The sequence below is a fragment of the Ictalurus furcatus genome, chromosome 2 (genome assembly GCF_023375685.1).
Source record: "Ictalurus furcatus strain D&B chromosome 2, Billie_1.0, whole genome shotgun sequence".
Lineage (NCBI taxonomy): Eukaryota > Metazoa > Chordata > Actinopteri > Siluriformes > Ictaluridae > Ictalurus > Ictalurus furcatus.
In genome coordinates this window covers 34,998,230-35,018,701 of record NC_071256.1, presented here as the reverse complement: position 1 = coordinate 35,018,701, position 20,472 = coordinate 34,998,230, and the positions used below count along the sequence as shown (strand labels likewise).

At 44.1% G+C, this 20,472-nt stretch overlaps 1 protein-coding gene across 3 annotated transcripts in view; it reads right to left on the bottom strand.

The window, feature by feature from the left end:
* Positions 1–112: 112 nt before the first annotated feature.
* Positions 113–20,472, bottom strand: part of glyr1 (glyoxylate reductase 1 homolog (Arabidopsis)) — a 24,772-nt gene continuing 4,412 nt past the window's right edge. Inside the window, exons 5-16 of one of the 3 annotated variants that reach the window (XM_053616479.1) lie at positions 19,942–20,058; positions 19,573–19,656; positions 14,940–14,993; positions 11,152–11,202; positions 10,977–11,050; positions 10,711–10,810; positions 10,012–10,122; positions 9,097–9,198; positions 7,842–8,004; positions 7,147–7,326; positions 3,860–3,984; positions 113–2,416 (exon numbers count right to left, since the gene is read on the bottom strand). In XM_053616479.1, coding sequence (XP_053472454.1) covers positions 2,342–2,416; positions 3,860–3,984; positions 7,147–7,326; positions 7,842–8,004; positions 9,097–9,198; positions 10,012–10,122; positions 10,711–10,810; positions 10,977–11,050; positions 11,152–11,202; positions 14,940–14,993; positions 19,573–19,656; positions 19,942–20,058 — 1,236 coding nt within the window. In that variant the 3' untranslated portion in view covers positions 113–2,341. The remainder of the gene's footprint in view (positions 2,417–3,859; positions 3,985–7,146; positions 7,327–7,841; positions 8,005–9,096; positions 9,199–10,011; positions 10,123–10,710; positions 10,811–10,976; positions 11,051–11,151; positions 11,203–14,939; positions 14,994–19,572; positions 19,657–19,941; positions 20,059–20,472) is intronic. The other 2 variants (XM_053616487.1, XM_053616494.1) reach the window with 2 other exon arrangements.

Below are 20,472 nucleotides of genomic sequence, written 5' to 3'. Positions count from 1 at the left end.
CCCATCAGATTGGCTGAATGTTTGAAGCCTTCTGTAGTGTTTAGTCGTAACCCTAATGGGAAGAATAAAATAATTCTAGACAGTTTTAACATAACAAGGATGGAACACACGGTTAAATTGGACATTGGTTTGTTTATTCGGAGAAGGATTCAGTGGACTGCACAATAAAACGTGACTCTCACATTTACAAGAAATGATAAATATCTGTCCAATTAGCCATCACCTTCCTTTGCGGAACAAAAAAAAGTGGAATCAGCCGTGGTGTTACATGGTCATTAGAACGACTGTCGAACTCACAAAATCAACAGGAAATAATTCCGATCACGAAAGAAAACAGAAACAGCCGATTACTAGGTTTAAGACTCGGGTTAAAGCGGTTCAGCGCGGTGGAAACTAAAAGCAAGGGGTTATGTTGTGACGGGTAACCTGAAAACGCTCTCGTTACACGCTTTAATAAAAGTCCATCCCCTTTCTGCTTTAAAAAAAAAACAATACTGTACCTCCATCAACATCAGACACCTTCTCTCTCTCTCTCACTGACAATTTACTCAGACTTTAAAACCAATGACCACAAAAAGGAAAAAAAAAAAAAGCACAAATTATAATTTACGGATAAACGATTACAGATGTGCTCAATCTCCACAACGATTCAACTTCAACAGATTGCCAAATTCAAAATATGACCAGTGTGTCTCAGACAAAATCAAGAACCCATTACTGACCTGACCTCGCCTATATATTAAACAAGAACAAAAACCTCTGTGGAGATCTTCACTTCCTCCAACACGTGAATTAAACTCTGTTTTCTTCAGATCGATCCACAGCTTAGCTTACACATCTGCAAAATGTGAAAACACATTTAAAAAATAATAATTAAAAAAAAAAAAAAGCCTTTCACAGAATCAGCTGTCAACAAAAATCAGCCGGACTTTCGACACGAGATTAATACAAGCGTAAGAATAATAATTAAAAAAAAAAAAACCACACGAAATAAATCACATTTTCTTTTCTAAGGCAGAATCAAACGAGCGATCTCAACCTCACTGCCGGGCCAAAACTTTAGTCTGGAGATTCCGAGAGATTTAAAATAAATAAATACATCTGTGTGTGTGGGGAGTTAGGATATTAAGGCAATGCAGTGGCGTCGTCTTCATGCTCCTGGAGCCTGCGCCGTTCTGGACGAGGATGATTACAGAGATAGGGAACGCAGGGAAAGAAAGCAGGAGATCACAAAATAAAAATTGGTGGTGGGGGGAATAAAAAGGACGCACCGATCCGATTCCTCACGCTCGAGATCGGTCTCGTAACGCTTTGTTCCATCAAGCTGCATTCGAATAAAGCTCCAACAAAAACTCAGGGTGGGTCTCCTCAAGAGTTCAGCAAGTGACACGGAAAATCAAAATGGCCGCTCGCATCGACAGTAAAACACACCAGCACTTCTTTACCTTATACTGTATACACACACACAGTTGTGAACTGTTCAGTCAGTGTTACGGATTTAATAAGCCATTACGTCCATGTTGATTGATCTAAAGTAAATACTTGTGTGTACACACACAGCGTAACTCGTATAAAGGTAAAGACGTGCTGCTGTGTGTACTGTTGATGCTGCGAGCGGCCATTTTGGTTCGACGTCACTCGCTGAGATCGGATTTGAGGGGCGTTTTCGGGTCACTCCCCGACCCCTCCGGGTCAGAAATGACCAGTGCTGCGTTCGACTAAAAGCTGCGACTCGTTACAATCGTTATTTCAATCTTAAAGGAAGTCTGTGTCACTCTAATGGCCCCCCCCCCCCACTCCATCCCTCACAGACTTCCTGATGTGGTTTAAGACGCGGCGAGACAAAATGGCCGATTGTAAAATTAAAAATAGGTTTCGAATGCGAGCTGGTCTGGGATGAGCGACTGGTTTTGGGGGGGGGGGGTTTGCACTGAGGGGGAAATGCAATATGTTCTCTGGTTAAGCAGCGAACAGGACGTCCTCTCGATACACGCACCGAGTCACAAGCTTTCACGCTCCTTAAAGGAAGGAAGCGGCAGCGCTGGAGGATACGCTGACCTCTGACGTTTGTATTGTTGTCGAGAGAAATCGGTGCGTCCCAAAATAAAACCAGCTGCAGTGGACCGAATCGGATCCACACACACACCTCCATCCTCCATCGTAAAACCCCCTCCCGCAGAGGAGGAGAGCACAACTGTCAGTACAACGCGCTGCAAACGATGAGGGGAGGCCGTGACGGGGGAAAAGCGGAACAAAAAAACTCAAGCGCACACAAACCGAAAGGAAGAAAACGGAGAAAGAGGGGGACTGTGGTCCAGAATTCCGAGCACATCTTCAGGGATTAGTGGATATAAGCTCTGTAGACTGCAGACATGTCGTTGTCCGACTGGTCCAGCGCCTTCGCTCTCTTATACACCTGCAGAAACACAGACAGCGTTTAAAAACAACACGCTTCGTTCCACTTCACACACAGTGGGCATGTAAATATCACCAACACACACACACAGCATTACTACATCAGTGTCACTGCTGGAACCATAATAAACCACCACACAAATAATATCGGCTCCCTCCGTAAGCCTCACTTCCTTTTCTTCTTCTTACTGAACTATTCGTCTGTAAAACAATGAAATAAATAAAGTGCTCTTCATCCGTCTTTGGGAGTTTCATATGAATTCAATTTAAATTTCATCATTCTTTTAACCTCGGCATGGTTTTTCACACACATCTTAACACTTATCAGTTAGAATGATTGTGTGTGTGTGTATATATATATATAAAAAGACACACACACTCCCCTCCTCAGCAGATAGGGTACATTAGGTAAAGGACATCTCTACAATTCCTACAAAAATACCACCATACCAACGATATCTCAGAAAAGTGTATCAGGGTATTGATATTATATCGATCTATCGCCCAGCCCTATGAGCAGGATGTGCTTACTGAAGCTGAAAGTAAACCGTAACGCACAAATATCCCGGAGTACTCGGTTCGAGCGCGGTGCAGGGAAGCGTTTTAAATCCCCGTCTAATTATTATAATCAACATATTTTGTAAAGCGTTAGATTTTACACTCAGTTCGTTATATTTAATGACCCCCCCCCCGTCAAAAAACTGACACACTACCACTCAAAAGTTTGTGGACACTCGACTGAAGTGTTTCTCATGATCTTAAACACCGTCTGATCTGAAGGTGTGTGATTAAACGTGTGAAATCGGTGTCGTGGACAAAACTATAATCGCGCCGACGTATTCGTTTCTTTCGTTAGAAAACGGACGACTCGGAGAGAAATCTCCCGAAAAGCAGCCGATGAAGAGTCCGGCGTCGGTGTGAACTCCTTTAATGCTGTTTAAAAATCATCTCAGGGAAATCCCTCAAGAAATCGTTCGAGAAAACATTTCTGGAAATTCTAGGGAGAAAGGGCGTCGACTTTGAAGATGCTAAAATACTCAATTATTTTGCTTTATTTAGGATTTTTTTAAAATCACAACAGAATCCCCATCGCTCCACTTGTGTTACTCCAGAGTTTTGACGACTTTATATAGGTTGATTAATTTATTCCCCCACACATTTTAGAATAACAATAAAGTAAAGAACGCGTGTGTGAACTTTTCACCGGTAGTGTATATCCGTAATAAATAACTGATGTTATATACTTCACAGTTAATGCTAGTCGAGTCGGATACACGTTTAACGATGCTGTATATGAGAGGGTAAAGACGAAACCGCGGTTATATGTTTTTCTTCTGTTTTTTTTCGGGTTAAACGGGAAACTGGAAATAACTGCTCGTAGGAACTAAAAGTAGTGAGTGGGGAACTGAACGACAGACCCCACACACACACACAGTTTTCTTACCTCATTCGCAGCGGCCGCCATCGGTGTAGGGTGATTAACAGAGTCTCCCATCGAAATAGCTAACCTTAAATCTTTCTGAATGTGTTTTAGGTAATAATCTGGTTTGAAGTTGCCCTGCAAAATATCTGGAGGAAGAAAAAAAAACAAAAACAAACAAACAATCAGCTTTTCCCGATTTTTCCCCCCATAAACAGTGCTATAGTACTGAAAATCTCTTATAAAAAGGTGCACGATGCATACAGAAGGAATAAAAGGAATAAAACACTTTGGTGCATGTTGTTACAGAAAAGAAATCAACATTGTGGTCATGTGACCTGCTCTCGCTTACGTTATAGCGGCTACAGAAAGCTGTTCTCTCGCCAGCCTCGAAGTTAACCGGGCAAATAAAACCCGGCTCGTCACGTTACCAACAAACCGTTAAAAAATATATATAAATAAATGGAAAAAAACACAAACAAACAAAAAAAAAACAAACAAAGTAAACTCCTCTATCGGGAAGATGCCAGAAAACTTAAAGTTACAGAGCGCTGACACTGGAGACTCCGTCTAGAAACATTAAACAAAAACCCATTTCATCAGCGACCGATTCCACGTCTTTCAACGCGTTCGTGCAGAGCGCCCGCCGTACGGGTCCCTGTGAACGAGCTGTTGCTATAGAAACGATAACGTAGTATAGAGACCTGCCGTCAGAGCTGCTGCTGCTATCTGACCAATCAGAATGAAGAACAGCGCTGTGGTATCGTCATCAGTTACAGAACAGGACGCGATGGTTGGAAAGATCTGCCGGACGAAACGGTCACCGAGCGAGGCGTCACGTGGTAACGTTTAGGTCACTAAACCGGTCCGCGCACGTGGATCGAACTAATTTATTGACACGCATTTGAAATGTACTTTCGCAGTAATGGCAACACGAAGGCGCTCGTGATCTCGTAAACAAGAATACATTCGAACTCTTCGAACGTAGCACTTTAAATACATCCTAAATCTAACGTTAAGTAGACCGTGATTTTCAGCACATTATATAGATTTGTTTTGATCTGTTTAATGTACGATCTTCAAAATGGCACAATCGGTTTAACTTTTTCTTTCCCCAACACGTTCGTTCATACGTCTCGGCGTAAGCAAATTCCTTCCGTCAATAAAATATTCTAGGTATGAATTTACATCATTTCCAGTCACACTCTGCCCCCTAGTGGTGCAATAGCAACTAGGAGAACTAAACACTGGTAATTCCTTTCCGATTCAAGTCGCTCCATTAATATTGGCACCCTTGGTAAATATGAGTAAAGAAGGCTGTGAAAAATTGTTTATTGTTTAAAAAAAAATATTCACAAAAACACTCTGCTCTCATGGATAAACAACTGCAAACAAAAGAGGATTATATATCTATATATATATATAAAAATTGTTAAATATAGGTGTGCAGCAATTATTGGCACCCGTATGAATTTATTTGAGAAAAATATATTTGAAGTATATTCCCATTGGTATTTGACATTTACTAGGAACAGGAAGCTGTTCAACCAGGACTTCCTGTTTCACAGGGGTATAAATATGAGGTAACACACAGGCCAAATTGCCTTAATAATTCATAACAATGGGTAAGAGCAAGGAATATAGTTGTGATGTGCGGCAAAAGGTTGTTGAGCTTCACAAAATAGGAAGTGTCTATAAGAAAATAGCACAAGCATTGAAAATGCCCGTTTCCACCATCAGGGCAATAATTAAGAAGTTCCAGTCAACTGGAAATGTTATGAATCGACCTGGAACTGGACGTGTGTCTTTATCGTCTTAACGCACTGTGAAGAGGACGGTTCGAGTGGACAAAAAATCTCCAAGGATCACAGCTGGAGAATTGCAGAAGTTAGATGCGTCTTGGGGTCAGAAAGTCTCCAAAACTACAATCTGAAGTCACCTACATCACCACAAGCTGTTTGGAAGGGTTTCAAGAAAAAAGCCTCTACTCTCATCCAAAAACAAACTCGAGCGTCTTCAGTTTGCCAGACACTACTGGAACTTCAAACGGGATCGGGTTCTATGGTCAGATGAAACCAAAATAGAGCTTTTTGGTAATAAACACCAGAGGTGGTTTTGACGCACACAGAGAGGAAGCCATATGGAAAAGTACCTCATGCCCACGGTTAAATATGGAGGTGGATCTTTAATGTTTTGGGTCTGTTTTTCCACCAGAGGACCTGGACATTTTGTGAGGATACATGGCATCATGGACTCTATCAAATATCAACAGATATTAAATGAAATCCTGACCGCCTCTGACAGAAAGCTTAAAATGGGCCGTGGTTGGATCTTCCAGCAGGACAATGATCCAAAACATCAAAATCAACACAAAAATGGTTTCCTGCCATGACCATCCCAGTCCCCTGACCTGAAACCCATAGAAATCCTGTGGGGTGAACTGAAGCGGAGAGTCCACCAGTGTGGACCTCGAAATGTGAAGGATCTGGAGAGATTCTGTATGGAGGAACGCTCTCAGATCCCTCGCCATGTATGCTCCAATCTCATCAGGAATTATAGGAGAAGACTCAGAGCTGTTATCTTGCCAAAGGGAGGGAGCACAAAGTACTGTATTGACTAAGTGTGCCTATAATTGTTGCACACCTATATTTAACAAAGTTGTTTTTTTGTTTTTTTATAAACCCGTGTTGTGTTTGCAGTTGTTTGATATCCATGAGAGCAGAGTATTTTTCTGAATTTTTTGAACAAACGATCAAAAGGTTAAACAATAAAGACAATTTTTCACAGCCTTCTTCACTCATATTTACCAAGGGTGCCAATATTAGTGGAGGGCACTGTATCCCCATCATTTACATAATTTATTACACAGTCTTAAGGTCTTGACACTTACTTTCTCACTTCCACAGAATGAAATTTTACTTTCTTTGGAATCTTTTTAAAACATCTTTGAAAGCCTGCAGCTCAGCCTTAATCATCTTAACAAATCGTCCTCGAGCTCGGCTCGTGACTCGAACATTTCCCTGACAGCAGCACGCAAAAAGAAGAGAAGCTCGGCTTTGAAATTAAAAAAATAAAATAAAATACAGCGTGAGCTAGGAGCGTAAACAGATCCGAGCCCAAACTCGCTTCAGCACAGACTGAAGGGTCGTGACGTGCGGTCTTGGCGAACGAGGCTGAAGCTGAGGTATTACGCAGTTCGGACAATGAGCGAGGTAAATAAACAAACAAAAAAAATAAATAAATGGTAAACGTTTATACAAAGAAATTAGTGAAACAGTACAGTGGTACAAATGAATGTAAAGACTGCTCACTTTGGCATTTCTGGTCCACGAACGTGCTGGCCATCTGCCCCTGACACAGAATGTCCAGGAAGGTCTGCTGTGATTGGCCGGTGGCCTGAGCGAGGGTCAGCCCCTCTGCGATGGTGGCCATGAAACTGCCCTGCACCATGTTGAGGATCAGCATCATCCTCGCCGCGTTGCCCGCTTCTCCTAAAAACACACACATCATTACATCGACAACTTAATTACAGCCGTACTGCAAAACCAGACCGTTCTACAAAACGTCACTAGAGTATATTAAACTCCGTCCACACCCTAAGAAATCGTCTGGCTTTCGTTTCGCCGTTTTAACTCAGTCCTGTTTGAAGACGCTCTGATGATCGCTCGAGTATTATCTACAGTATTACATATCTGAAAATATGACTGTGTTTCAAATAAATCAGTGTCATATCCAGCAACTCGCACGTATATCATTTCTGTCCATACGACGCTGCCGTAATATCCCGGCACGACCGGAGCATACGGAGGCGTCAAGCAGGAACATTTTCAAATCATAAGTCCTCCTCCCAGAGTGAAAGATTCACGGATATCCGTGCTCTTATCGACTCATCCGGACGTAGATCTCATTTAAAAACGGCGTGCGTCGTTAACACCGCTTCCCGAGTGGATTAGAATCACAGTCCGAGTAAAATCGATAGGTTTGTTCGTCCTTTATTTAAAAGTACCTAAAAAGAATGAGGTTTTGCCCATCGCCTGGAAGCAGCTGCTGCAGTCTTCGTAAACGGTCCGATCTCCCGCTGCGACGATGACCAGCATGCCGTCGTTGGAAAGCTGCTGACTCCCTGAAACCGGAGCTTCCAGGAACCGGCCTCCTCTGGACGTGATCACCTTTAAAAACATCCGAAAATCTCAAGTAAAGCGGCAGAGCGCACGCACAGGGAGGACAGACGAGGCTGGAAAAAGCGCTTTATCGGTTTAAAGAGCTGTATTAGAATAAAACCGTTATTAGGATGTTCCTTTAAAGGCTGAGCGTAAAAATGAATAAATAAATAAATAAATAAATAAATAAATAATCAGTAGGAGGAATATTTAGTGATCCTCTTCGCCCGTCTTAACGATGGGAACGACTCGGAGTAAGAATCCATCATTACTTTAATATCAGTGTTGGTGTTTACTTTAATTTCTAGTTCTACTTCACAGGAGTTGTACAAGACAACGCCCAGATAGCACACACACTCGCTCTCTCACACACTAATTATATCACAGTGACGTCACATGCAGCTTGTTTGCACACTGGGAAGATGACAGTACAGTGTAGTTTTTGCTCATTTGCTTCGTTCAGACATCACGGTCTCTAACGTTCACACATACGGCGACTCGTAGCCACCGCTAACGACTAGATGTGCGCGTGTCCAGTCACCCCCCCCATTCGTACCTAAGGGACGATATACATTTCTTCAGTGGGAGGAAACCGGAGAACCCACACTAACACGGGGAGAACATGCGAAACTCCGTACAGACAAGAACCCAAGCTCAGGATCGGACCCTGGAACGCCATCTATGAAAAGCGGAATATTAAGAACGTCTATTTATCACGGGTTTAAAAACAAAAACGTCCTGCTGATGTCGTCCTGGTGAGCATCCAAGCTCCACGTGACGATGTTGAGATGATGGATGTGTCTTTACCTTATTTAAATGATGAATTTACTTTTTTCCTTAAATCTTTAAAAAAAAAAAAAAAAAAAAACAACCCCAAAACAACCAGGATCTTCACAAGATGTGTACGTAGGTCACACGTCTCGACGCCCAAACTGTGCAGCGCCCTAGAGTAACCTCTCACTGCACAGCTCCTCCATTTCCTCTTAACACAAACACTTTCACCCTCCTTCTTCTACATGTCAGGGTGTTTCCTCACTTCTTTCTTTCCTCCGTGTGTGTGTAAGTATAAACTCGTATGAGCTTTAATTCACAGAAACGTACCTGCGAGAGCTCTGTAATGGTCTCGGGATCAACAGTGGACATCTCCACGTAACACTTTCCGGGTCTGATTCCCTGCAACACACCGCTGGGACCCAAAACCAACTGGAATTGAAAAAAATTAATCAAAAGAGAAGAGAGAGGGGGGGGGGGGAAAGGACAGTGTTAGAAAGATCAAAGCAAATAGGCACGAAGCACAACACGAAAATCTACCGAATTAATAACAATTCTTTCAAAAATAAAATAAATAAACTATATGAATAAATAATTCCATTAAGAAACTTTTTAAAAAAAAATAATAATAGTGATGGCACCCGATCTGACTCCAGCTATTCTAAGAATAATAAATAAATAAATAAATAAATAATGTAAAAACATATTTCTAATTTGTTCTTTAACAAAAGGAAAATTTAATTTGGAAATATTTTTTTTGGAAGTGGAAATGTTTGACCATAATATGAAGAGTCCTGATTGTATTTTTTATTTTTTTTTAAAATTAGGACTGTGTTATATTTATACTTTATTAAATTTGTAGTGAAAGTGATTTTTGTGCGAAAGCTGCATTAAAAAATAATTGCTTTATTTTTTAAAAAGCATTTTTTTTTTTAAAGAAAAACATATCAGATGGGTCTCAGCATTGGCCAATACCATTATTATTATTATTATTATTATTAGTAGTAGTAGTAGTAGTATTGAATAATAACCATTCTAACGAGGGACACACAAGATTCTCATACTTCCTCAGTCTAATAAAATAATCTTTATTTAATCAACCCTGAAGAACGTAAACTTCTGAACTGTGTAAACGGTGAAGACCGTAGCGGTCTAGTCTTCACATTTGATCTACACCAGAATCCAAGACCACAAACACGGAAACAGAGCTGAGGTTGCAGAGCGCTGGATCACGTGTCCACCTACATCTCTGGCAGCTTTGGGGTCTGATACGCAGGAGAACGTGATGTCGCACATGGACACCACCTCAGCTGGAGTTCGTCCTAACCTGGCGCCTTCCTGGATGAACAAGTCGCACTGCAGGAAAGAAGAACATCATGATGATTGATCTCTAATGAGACTTCGCTGCGAGACGATTCATTATTTCGTTATTTGCGGGACTTTTCGGCAGGGTGGAGCTTGCTGTATTTAAAAGAGCGACCCGTCTTCACGATCCAGCGTTCAAACGCGTTCTGACTCACCGGTCGCAAAGCACTTTCATCTCTGTACGAGAGATCGTTCTCACACACACACACACACACACACACACACACACACCTGGAGCAATTCATTTCTTTTCCATAGCCATGCTACACACATGCGCATCTCAAAAAATTAGAATTTCGTGGATTTAAGCTTTTGGGAAGGAGTCTCCAGTGTCAGTGCTTTGCAACATCCGCTATGTTTTTTGGGTTTTTTTTTTTTTTTGTAACATCACAAGCTGTATGAACTCCAAGAGAAAGAATGAGAGCGGACGGCAAGATCACGCTGGATCATAAGGGCGACCTTGTTTCCACAACACTGAACTGTAAACACATAAAGGATAATATTTAACGGTAACCCGATGCTCTTCAGGACGAGCCGTGATCACGATAAAAAGAATCGAATCTCGCGCGGTAACAGTACTTTTTCCGCCGTGCGATTCCACACGGTCACGACGTGGCCCATCTTCAGCAGGTTCGAGACGATTCCGCTGCCCATCAGTCCGAGTCCGAGGAAGCCTATCCTGTTCGTGAGAGAAAAGAAGACAAAAAGGGTCGGCTCTGGGTTTAACCTGTTCAGTCAGTCAGCCAGAGCAAAACAGCGTAACATTTTCCCAGGTTTGGATTCTGTTTAACGATTTCACACGCGAGCGGATTTATCGTGGCGTGGACGGTTCACTCGGCGCGTACCGTTTGTCTGTGGGCGTGATGCTGCCGTTGAGAGCCGTGCTGTCTGCAGCCTGAATGGACGTAGAGCCGGTGTCCTGAACGAGACAACAATAACAGCAGCACGTAACCAACACGTTATTTACCGACTCAATGTAACCGTTCAGAAGCGACAGACGGGAAACAAAAAGCACCTCACCTCTTCAATAATCTTCAACCGTTTGCTTATGGGCTCCATCGAAGAGGCTGGCTGTGAAATAAAAATCCCTGTCACATACAGACTGCAGCAAACCGCCAGCGTTATTCACCACTTACAGCCGCCGTGCGAACACCACGTCTGCTCCGGAGATCAGCCGATCATTTCATCGTCAGTTTTATTCTGTAGTTTTGTAGCCGTCATTGTTTTTTTGTGTTTAGTCAGATCATTGAGCTTCCTTTAATCAGTCGCGTGTAAACGTTTCTCGTAGCGAGAAAATGATTTCCTCAGGCTTGGGCTACGCCCACGTTAATCCGGATACATCCGAACGCGCGTCTTTTTCCGTCCACGTCGAGCCTTTCCGAAAACGCTCTCCCGAGTGGATAGATTCGGAAACGGCGTTTTTTCGCGTTGACGTGTGGGCCGAGGAAACGCAGATGCTCCTAATTTTAGTCACGTGACCCATTCGACTGGAAACAAAAAACTTTTTTTTGGAAAACGTTTGAAACCGTCAGCGTGGACGAGAACGCGGTCGTCAGATCTGTCCGGATTCACGAGGACGTAGCCGTTAAACGCCAATCAGGCGGAAATTACTGCCGGCCACAAACTTTCTACGAGCTGAAAAGGACAAAAATGGAGACTGAAGAGCGATGGAGAGCCTCCCAAGTGCGGCGTGTACAGATACCGCGTTTGACTTTATTCAGAAGCGGGACGCAAGAACCGCATCGTTTTCAAGCTACAAGAGAACCGGATAACTCGCGTTACTGAGTGACGTACATCCTCCTCGCTCCTATTCAATGAGCTGTTTAGTCACAGAGTTACAGATCTAACGAGCGCTGATTGATCTAAAGCGAGATCTAGTGTACATACAGTACACGGTGCATTCGACTCGAGGTCGCAACTTGTAATTTCCCACCTCCGGCCAAGGAAAAGTGAAATAAAACCTCACCCCTCAACTTGAAATCCCTACTTGCTTGGGGTGGTCTCTTCTCACCTACACGTGCCGAGCTGTATATACATTAACCACCTATACAGTTTGAAGAGGAAAACATACGTCACTCATCGCAGTTAGCTACCTGGATCGTCGAGACGTCCGTGGTTTATCCCCGCACCAACACGCGGAGCTCGAAAACGACATCGTCATTACTACGATAAAACCTACGAGTTTTATAAACCTACGCAGCACATCGCCTGCTCCTTTTACAGGGCGCCGTTACTTACGGATTTACTGACATGGACCTACACGTTTGGGAAAGTTTATATGATTACACGTTACGAAGCAGATCGATCGATCGAGGTTCACGTTAGCGGGTGTCGTTATGCGGAAACGTACAGAAACGTGTTGGAGGCCTTGGGAACGTTTCCCCGCCAGCTACGCTTCATTAACGCCACAGTTCTTGCGTAAACGCTCCTGCGAAGAATTTGCGAATAAACGTGTGCCCGGGTCGATTGACGCGGCGCGGTTTTTCGTGATGACGCTCCGAGAATGAAATGATCTGACATGCACAAAGTGGACGAAATCAATTACAAGGAAAAACAGAAAGCTATGGCAGACAGGAGCCGATCGGACGTGATGTTCGGGAGGCGGAGACACTGCACGCCCCCGCTACGCTGAAGATCATGGGTTGAGATCACCTGATGTGAGCGTAACAAATGATTTTAACGGTGCTCTGTGCTGGTCAGTAGGTTGCCTCTGAAGCTTATCGCCGAAGTGAATCCGGCCGTGTCGGCGCCGTGCACACACCGCACCGTCCGATACGAAGAGCCACGAAGCCGGCGTTACACACCACAACGTTATCTTTCACACCCATGCACCTTGTTTCAGTTCAACCCAAACGAAAGCTTGAGGCAACCGACAGGCCATTTTTTTTTTTTTAATCATCATCCCCCCCGTTTTTTTTAAAAATTAAAAACACAACAACTTTTCCTTCTGTTTTCACATAATCATTAAGTTCAAATCACCACTGAATGAGTAGACAGGAAGCAGCGGGGAGCAGCAGGGAAGCAGTGTGCAGAGGAAAAAGGGGGTTTAACTACACAGGAAAGAAAAAGCTCTCATGCACGTTGAGGAAACTCGGCCAGGACTCGCCGTCGGCCAAAAGTACCCTGTTTTTTTGTTGTTTTTTTTTTTTTTAAACAGCTGTAAAGAGATATGACATCACTGTGCATTATCCCATCAACAAACATTCATCGTGTCCAAGGAGTGAGGAGGAATTTTCCAGACTAAAATCAATCAACAACAAAAATCGGTAATGAAACGTCATTAAAACTGGCAGAACTTGAGATTGAACCTGTCGCATTCTCACACACACACACACACACAATACGGCAGGTCACGTGATCCGTTCGAGAGCCCTGACGAGCGCACGAAGGTTCATGGATCGCATGGAGAGTTCAGAATTTCTTACAGACTGACAAAGTGTGCGTTTACTTTCAACGCAGCCTTGAGGAGTTATCCTGCCATCACACGTGGCTTTTTATTTTAAAGAACAATATGGAAAAATATACGTTTGTAAAAATATTTGTACCGGCCCTAGCTAGCATCTGATCATTAACTATCCTGGCTTACTGTCTATATTTATTATTATTATTAACGAAATAAAGAGGAGGTTGTTTGTCTTCGCTGTAGAGTTCCCGCTGGTACCTGGCATTAATGTGACCGGATCACAAGTAGATGGCGCTACACACGGGCGTGAACGGGGTCGAATGCGTCTCGTGATCCAATCACTCAAACCACATCCGGAGGTTATCTGGGACGCACAGGACATCACGTCACATTCGCAGTCCGAACGCGACTCCTCGGCCGCGTTTAAACTACATGGATCATGTGACCCAATTCCAATAATTTCCTCCAACGTGGCACAGATCGGATCTGACCCATGAACGTGTAAGCATGAACGTGTAAAAAAAAGCTCACGGATTCAGAGTGTCTCAGATCCGTTTCAGGCCTCGTCCATATGTGGGAATAATTCCGATATGAATCAGATATGTGCGTCCGTGTCCGCCACGTAAGAGGACAGATCGGATATCCCCCCGTCGACGCGAGTTGCACAACGTTTAAAAAGCGACGGTGGCGAACGACGTCGACTCGGGTGGACCCCAACCGCGAAAACACAACTCTCAACAAGGCCCATCTTTTTTTTTCCCGTCCTGAGTTTTGCTTCCTTTAAATATGGCGCGAAAAACAAAACCTGTATTAAATTTTCGTCTGCTTCCGTTTTTACTTCCTTTTCAGCCTAAGCTTTTCCGGTGACGTCTGACGCAGATATCCGATATGGGTCAGTTTTAAAAGATGATGATGATGTAAGCAGGTCGGTAAAATAATCGGATATAGGTAACAAATGGGAACTGGGCATCAAGACCTGCAGTGTAAATGCGGGCCTTGTGTCTCGGACAGCGACGAAGGACCGACCGACTCCCCGGGAATCTCGGGACCGACGTAATAATTGCATGCGACAGGCTTTCTCTGTCGGAAACGGCGCCCGATCAGAACGTGTCCTGAATTTGATCGGTCTAGAAAGTTGGGGCCAAATTAAACCAAAACACGTTTACTTTCAGTATTACTATTTAATCTGGGAAAATTCCTCCGTAGCGAAACGGAAAACTTGAGCTACTTGGGGTTTTTTTTTTTTATATATATATATATATACACACTAAGACAGCCACTGTAGCAGTGAAAAAGAGAGAGACAGGGGAGTCGTAGTAGGAGTGAGAACGAAACATCAAGTCAAGTGCAGGAGACAGAGGACAGGAAGAAATGCTGACTGAAAGCATTCTGCACATCCTCTTACCTTCTCAGACTGGCTGAGCAGAAAGTGATGGAAATGTGGGTCATCCTTTACCGGCTATAATGGAAGAGAGTTAGATTGGAAACTATTCTGTGAAGAGCCGACACTCTGCTCGTGTGGGACTGTGTACAGCCGCGCGTGCGCGCCGGGAGGAATCGGATCGGTCCGATCGGACATGGCGCAGCGACGCATTTTTAGGTAAACGAGACGCCAAGAGAGAGAGAGAGCGTGGACAAAGTAATTGCCTCCGAGATCGAGCGGAGAGGAGCGCTTCCTGTACGCGCAGATTAGCCTCGCCGGAAACCTGGCCTACTCAACCGTTCAAGAGCGGGTAGATTTTTTCTTTTCCCTTTTCCTGTTGCGACACTGTTTCGCTTTGTTTTGACCTTGTACAGTTGTGAGGCGGCCGGGGAAAACCCTTCAGCACTTTCTACTACGTACGCGGAGCACGTTTCCCTCCAGCGACACGACTTCGGATTAAATTACGAGTGCCAATCGGTTGAAATTCTGAAAAGCGCAATATAAATCAAGAGGCTAAGACTTTTACGGCCCAGTACAGACTTTTGTGACATTTATTTGCGATAAACAACGCTAAATAAAATGAATGAAGTTCAAAGTTCAAAATCTTTATACGCTACATGCCCAAAAGTATGTGGACACCCAATCATCACACCCACACCATGTCACCATCAAGTTTGAAGCATACAATTACAACATCACAATTTCCTGTCACTGGAACGAAGAGGCCCCGAACCCTGTTCCAGCATGACCATGCTCCTGTCCACAAAGCCAGCTCCATGGAGACATGGTTCGAGAAGGTTGGAGTGGAAGAACTCGAGTGTTCCACACAGAACCCTGACCTCAACTCCACTGAATACCTTTTGGGATGAACTGGAGCCTCCTCACCATCCCGTCATCAGCGCCTGACCTCAACCTCACTAATGCACTTGTATCTGAATGAACACAAATCCCCAAAGCCACACCCCCAAAATTTAGTGAAAAGCCTTCCCAGAAGAGTGGAGCTTATTATAACAGCAAAACAGAGACTAAATCAGGAATGAGATGTTCAACAAGCACATGGGTGTGATGATCAGGCGTCTACAGATCTTTGGAAATGTAGTGTTGGTTGGGGTCATGGAGGATAAAGGAATTGTTGACGTCACTCGTATGAAACGCATCGAGGCTTGTATGGTGTCTCGTTACTGTTGAGGAACCTCCATGTGAACATACGCTGCGTTCGAAGTGAAATCAGACATAAAGCAAAAACACCTTGAGAATCTGGTCAAACAACTAACCAAGCCAGCGGTGAATAAGTGGTGTGCGTAAGCGCTGCCGTTACACTCCTGTCTCTGCAGGCAGAACAGCTTCCGTTAAGCCTCTGGTATACTTCGTTTTTTTACACGTATGCATTGCCTTTCCAAGTAAACTCCGTTTGACACGTACGCATACACAGGCGGTCGACGCATGCGCATTACTTAACTTGCACTACCGCTCCTGGCCTACAAGAGTCAGTACAGAGCAGTAAAGCAGGTCTTTTGGTGTGAAGGACGACGACGAAGTAGAGACATCAACACGAAGAACAATGCTCGTGCGATCTCTCGCCACGATTAGCGCTTACACTCTAAGGCTAGAATTATACAAATCTCTTCCGTTTTTTCTTCGACTACCTTGAGAATCAAATCCCTGAGTCATTGTTGCCACCTTGTGGAAAAACCAAGTAGTGCAAAAGAATTAAATGCGCACGTGCGACAAAGTACATACAGTTAGAAAAAATCTGGCGGCGCGTGTACAGGACGTGCACGTGTACTCTGATGATGAAATTTGCATCCTAGCGTACGTGTAAAAAGCGAAGCATACGCACAACCGTCCCAGCGATGCCGTTTAACCACCGCCACATCTCGTGGAGGCTGATTAACTATGTTCCCCCTGATATCGAGCGACTTCTTGCTGAATTTATTTATTAGCAGTTTGGATATTGTTGTTTTGTTATCTGGACTGTAGAGTAACGCACTGATCGTGATTATCCCTGGCTTTAAACCTTTACAAAAACACGCAGGATTACGTACACAAGAGGAGGCAATTACTTTATCACACTTCACACTCTAAACAGTTGGCAGATGCGCTGATGTCACTCAGCCCAACACAAACAAAAATATAACAGTAAACATCTAGCCGATTCTGACGCCTCTCTGGGCGGCCCTCGAGTACAAAACGTCTGGGTTTTTTTTCCCCCAGTCTTTAGTATTTCAGCAAAACGACAAAAGCTGCCCTGACGACGTACCGACATCAGACGTCTCGGCAGAACACAAGTCGACGTTTCTCACGCTGCTGCACGTGCTACACCCCGTCCTTGTGCGCGCTCCGTCCCGGTTTCTATAGCAACAACTCAATCAGGGACGGTCCACGGAAACATAAACGGACTGAAACGTGTGCGTGAAATCGAAACGTGTGTGAAATCGATAAAGTTTTCTGTGAGGAGAGTAAAGATGGTCAGAGGCGAAGCTGTAACCGAGTCTAATTGCGTTCTCTGTAAGATCCTGGCGAAGGAACCGGCCTGCCTGGTGGACGTTCCACAAGACTACACGTAACTATAAACGGCCAAAAAGCACGACGTGTCGTCGATCGATGAATAGAAAGTGTGGCATACTGCCACGGTACTAGAGGAATAAAACACTTCAGTAGGAGCTGTTCGAGTGAAATAAAAACGTAGGGGTGGTAGCGGTGACTCCGCTCCATTACACCGTCCAATCGATGATCAGTTTCCTCGAACAGCACAACACTGAGTGTCTTATTCTTCAGCCATTCTTCTCGTATAATTACACAGCTGGGATAACGACGACGATGATCCGGGGGGGGGGGTTTTCTTTCCGCCCCTCTAGAGATCATGTTCAGACACGCTTCCTCAGAGACTACCGTTTCCTAACATGTTAAATCTTATTTATTTTAAATCGATTTAATATTTTACAATACACAAAGAAAACTCTCCTGGAATTTGATCAAGTCGTTCAAAAAAAAAAAAAAAAAAAACCCTCCCCAAAACGCCACCTTCTGTTCTGCAGAGATCATCTTCAGTAAAATTCGAAATGTAAAAAAATTTAAATCATACATAATTTCGACTAGACTGCGCAGGATAGATCGGCGCAGCTTTATTGTTGAGTCGGCGTACTGAGTGTGACGGTGCCACTGCCGGGAAAAACCTAGTGTGTTTTTTTTTTAACAGTGTTATTACGTACGGCGTTTACATGAAGGTCACGTGGTGTCACGCGGTTGTCGTATCGCTGCGGGATGAAACAAGTACGAGTCCTTGAAGTACATTAGCTTAACCTGTATGGCGGCTTGAAACACGCCGTATATATACGCTCGACGTCCACTTTATTAGGGACACCGGCACGTTCGCGCGGTTATCTAACTGTACAGCAGCAGCGTGAACGCCCAGGCGTATAGGTGTACCTAATAAAGTGGACGGTGAGTGTATGAGCAGCTTAGGAAGAGTTAAACTCGTTTAACAAAACGGCTTCCACTAGTGATTAAAGCATCAAGACATTACTCATGAACAGAAAGCTAGCACAAAGGTCGGCTACTAAGGGGCACTTTTTTCTTTTTGTATAAACGGCGACAGCAGGAGGACCGCCACAGTCACCACACCATAGTGTAAGGACAAGCGTCTGCATTAGGGATGCATCAATACCGTTCCCCCCACCAGACACCGATACCGAAATGAGTAAACTGCTTCGTATGAATCAATCACGGACGCCATCTTAAAATCCCCGTGACATCGAAATGGACGTTTTGTGGCTTTTAGTGCCATACGAATATGGCAGCCTTAAGGATATCTATAAGCTAGTGTGCTCAACAATCGCATTTTAGAAGATAGACACTACCGGTCAAAAGTTTACACACACTCACTCTATTTATTTATTTATTTTCCCCACGTTTCAGAATAATAATAATAAAGTTAGCAAAACTCTGGAGTAACACAAATGGAACTATGGGAATTACGTTGTGATAAAAATTTTAAAAAAATCAAAAATCAAAAATAAATCAGAATAATTTAATATTTTATCATCTTCTTGGCGTTTTCTCACCCGATTTCTTGAGGGATTTCCCCGAGATGCTTTTAAAACAGTATTAAAACTTTTGACCGGTAGTGTGCGCGTTCAAATTTTACACGCGCTCTCTCTCTCTCTACCGGCGATACTTGACGGCATCATTCTGTACCTCAGCTTTGTCAGATAAAAAGGTGCGTTCGACTCCGGCTGGATGTGACCGAGTGGCGAGAGTCGTGGGGGCGGAGCTGAAAACGGAGCGGTCGAGCAGGACGCCTTCTGCGGCGTTTCGAAATCGCAGACGGAGCGGATTAGATGAAATATTTCTCAAATAAGCAGACGTCTGAATTTTACACGCAGCAACTAGAAACACTTTTCACCGACTAGCTTAAGTTAATACAGCGCCTGCACGTACAAGAACAAAGTTCGACATGAGCTTGTAGCGTCCGAGCGTTTTTCTTTACAAGTACGAGTAAGAGATCACGGTATCGGTATAGATGCATCCCTAGTCAGCATGGTTTAAGAAGGAGGGGGGGAAAAAAGCAAAAAAGTGCGTCTCAAGCAGGGCAGAGTGTGAGTTTATCACCTACACTGCTCTCCCATTTGAATCCTGCAACTGTTCCAGCCACCAGCCGCTGCACAGAGGACGGTTCTGGGTCAGAGTCAGTTTGCTCCTTAAGGGAAAGAGAGACACATTTACCACAGACTTAAAGTTGTTCGTTTGTAAATAAACGTGGTGCCTGAAGCAAAGAAGCAGCTCGTGCACAAGGAAGCCTTGTGCGTGCGCTCAAGCCACGAAGCACAACCACACAGCAATCAAGCCACGAAATGACGTGACGTGCGGACGAACAGGAAAACGTGCGGATACGATCCCATGAGTCCGCACCACACACAGGAAGAAGGGGAGAACATACACATACAGGTCTCGGACCTGTAACGTTAAAGCTCGGCGAACTGACCTTGTCGGAGGAGCCGCCCTTGAACGCGTCCTCGTCGTCTTCTTCTATAATCTTCATCGGTTTGGCGGCGGCTTTCCGCCCCTTCTCCGATTTGTTCTTGTCGTCCGAGCCGTGCGCCTGGGGAAATTTATTTATTTATTTTTTTAAAAAAAGAGAGCTTATTTGATCGACAAGCTGTCCGAACACATCGCTCTGGGGTGGAGATCGTAGAAGGATGTTAGTTTGTATGAATGAGATCCTAGAAGAAATACGTTAACTGATGTAAAGGTGTTAAAACGGTACTTGCGGCAAAACTCTGAAGTACAGGAATTTCATCCGCGACGCGTGAAAACAAGAGCCAAGGATGAGGACGGACGTGCTGCTAGAACGAGTGTCAGGGACATCTACAGGAGGTTCAGATATAACAATCATTCAGAGAAGGGGGGGGGGGGGGACCCTCTACTCTCTATTAGGGGGTGTACGGAAGTCCAGATTTTTCCTTGTGATCGTGCAAGTTATTTTATTTTATGGCGAAAGCGGTAACGTGAGTAA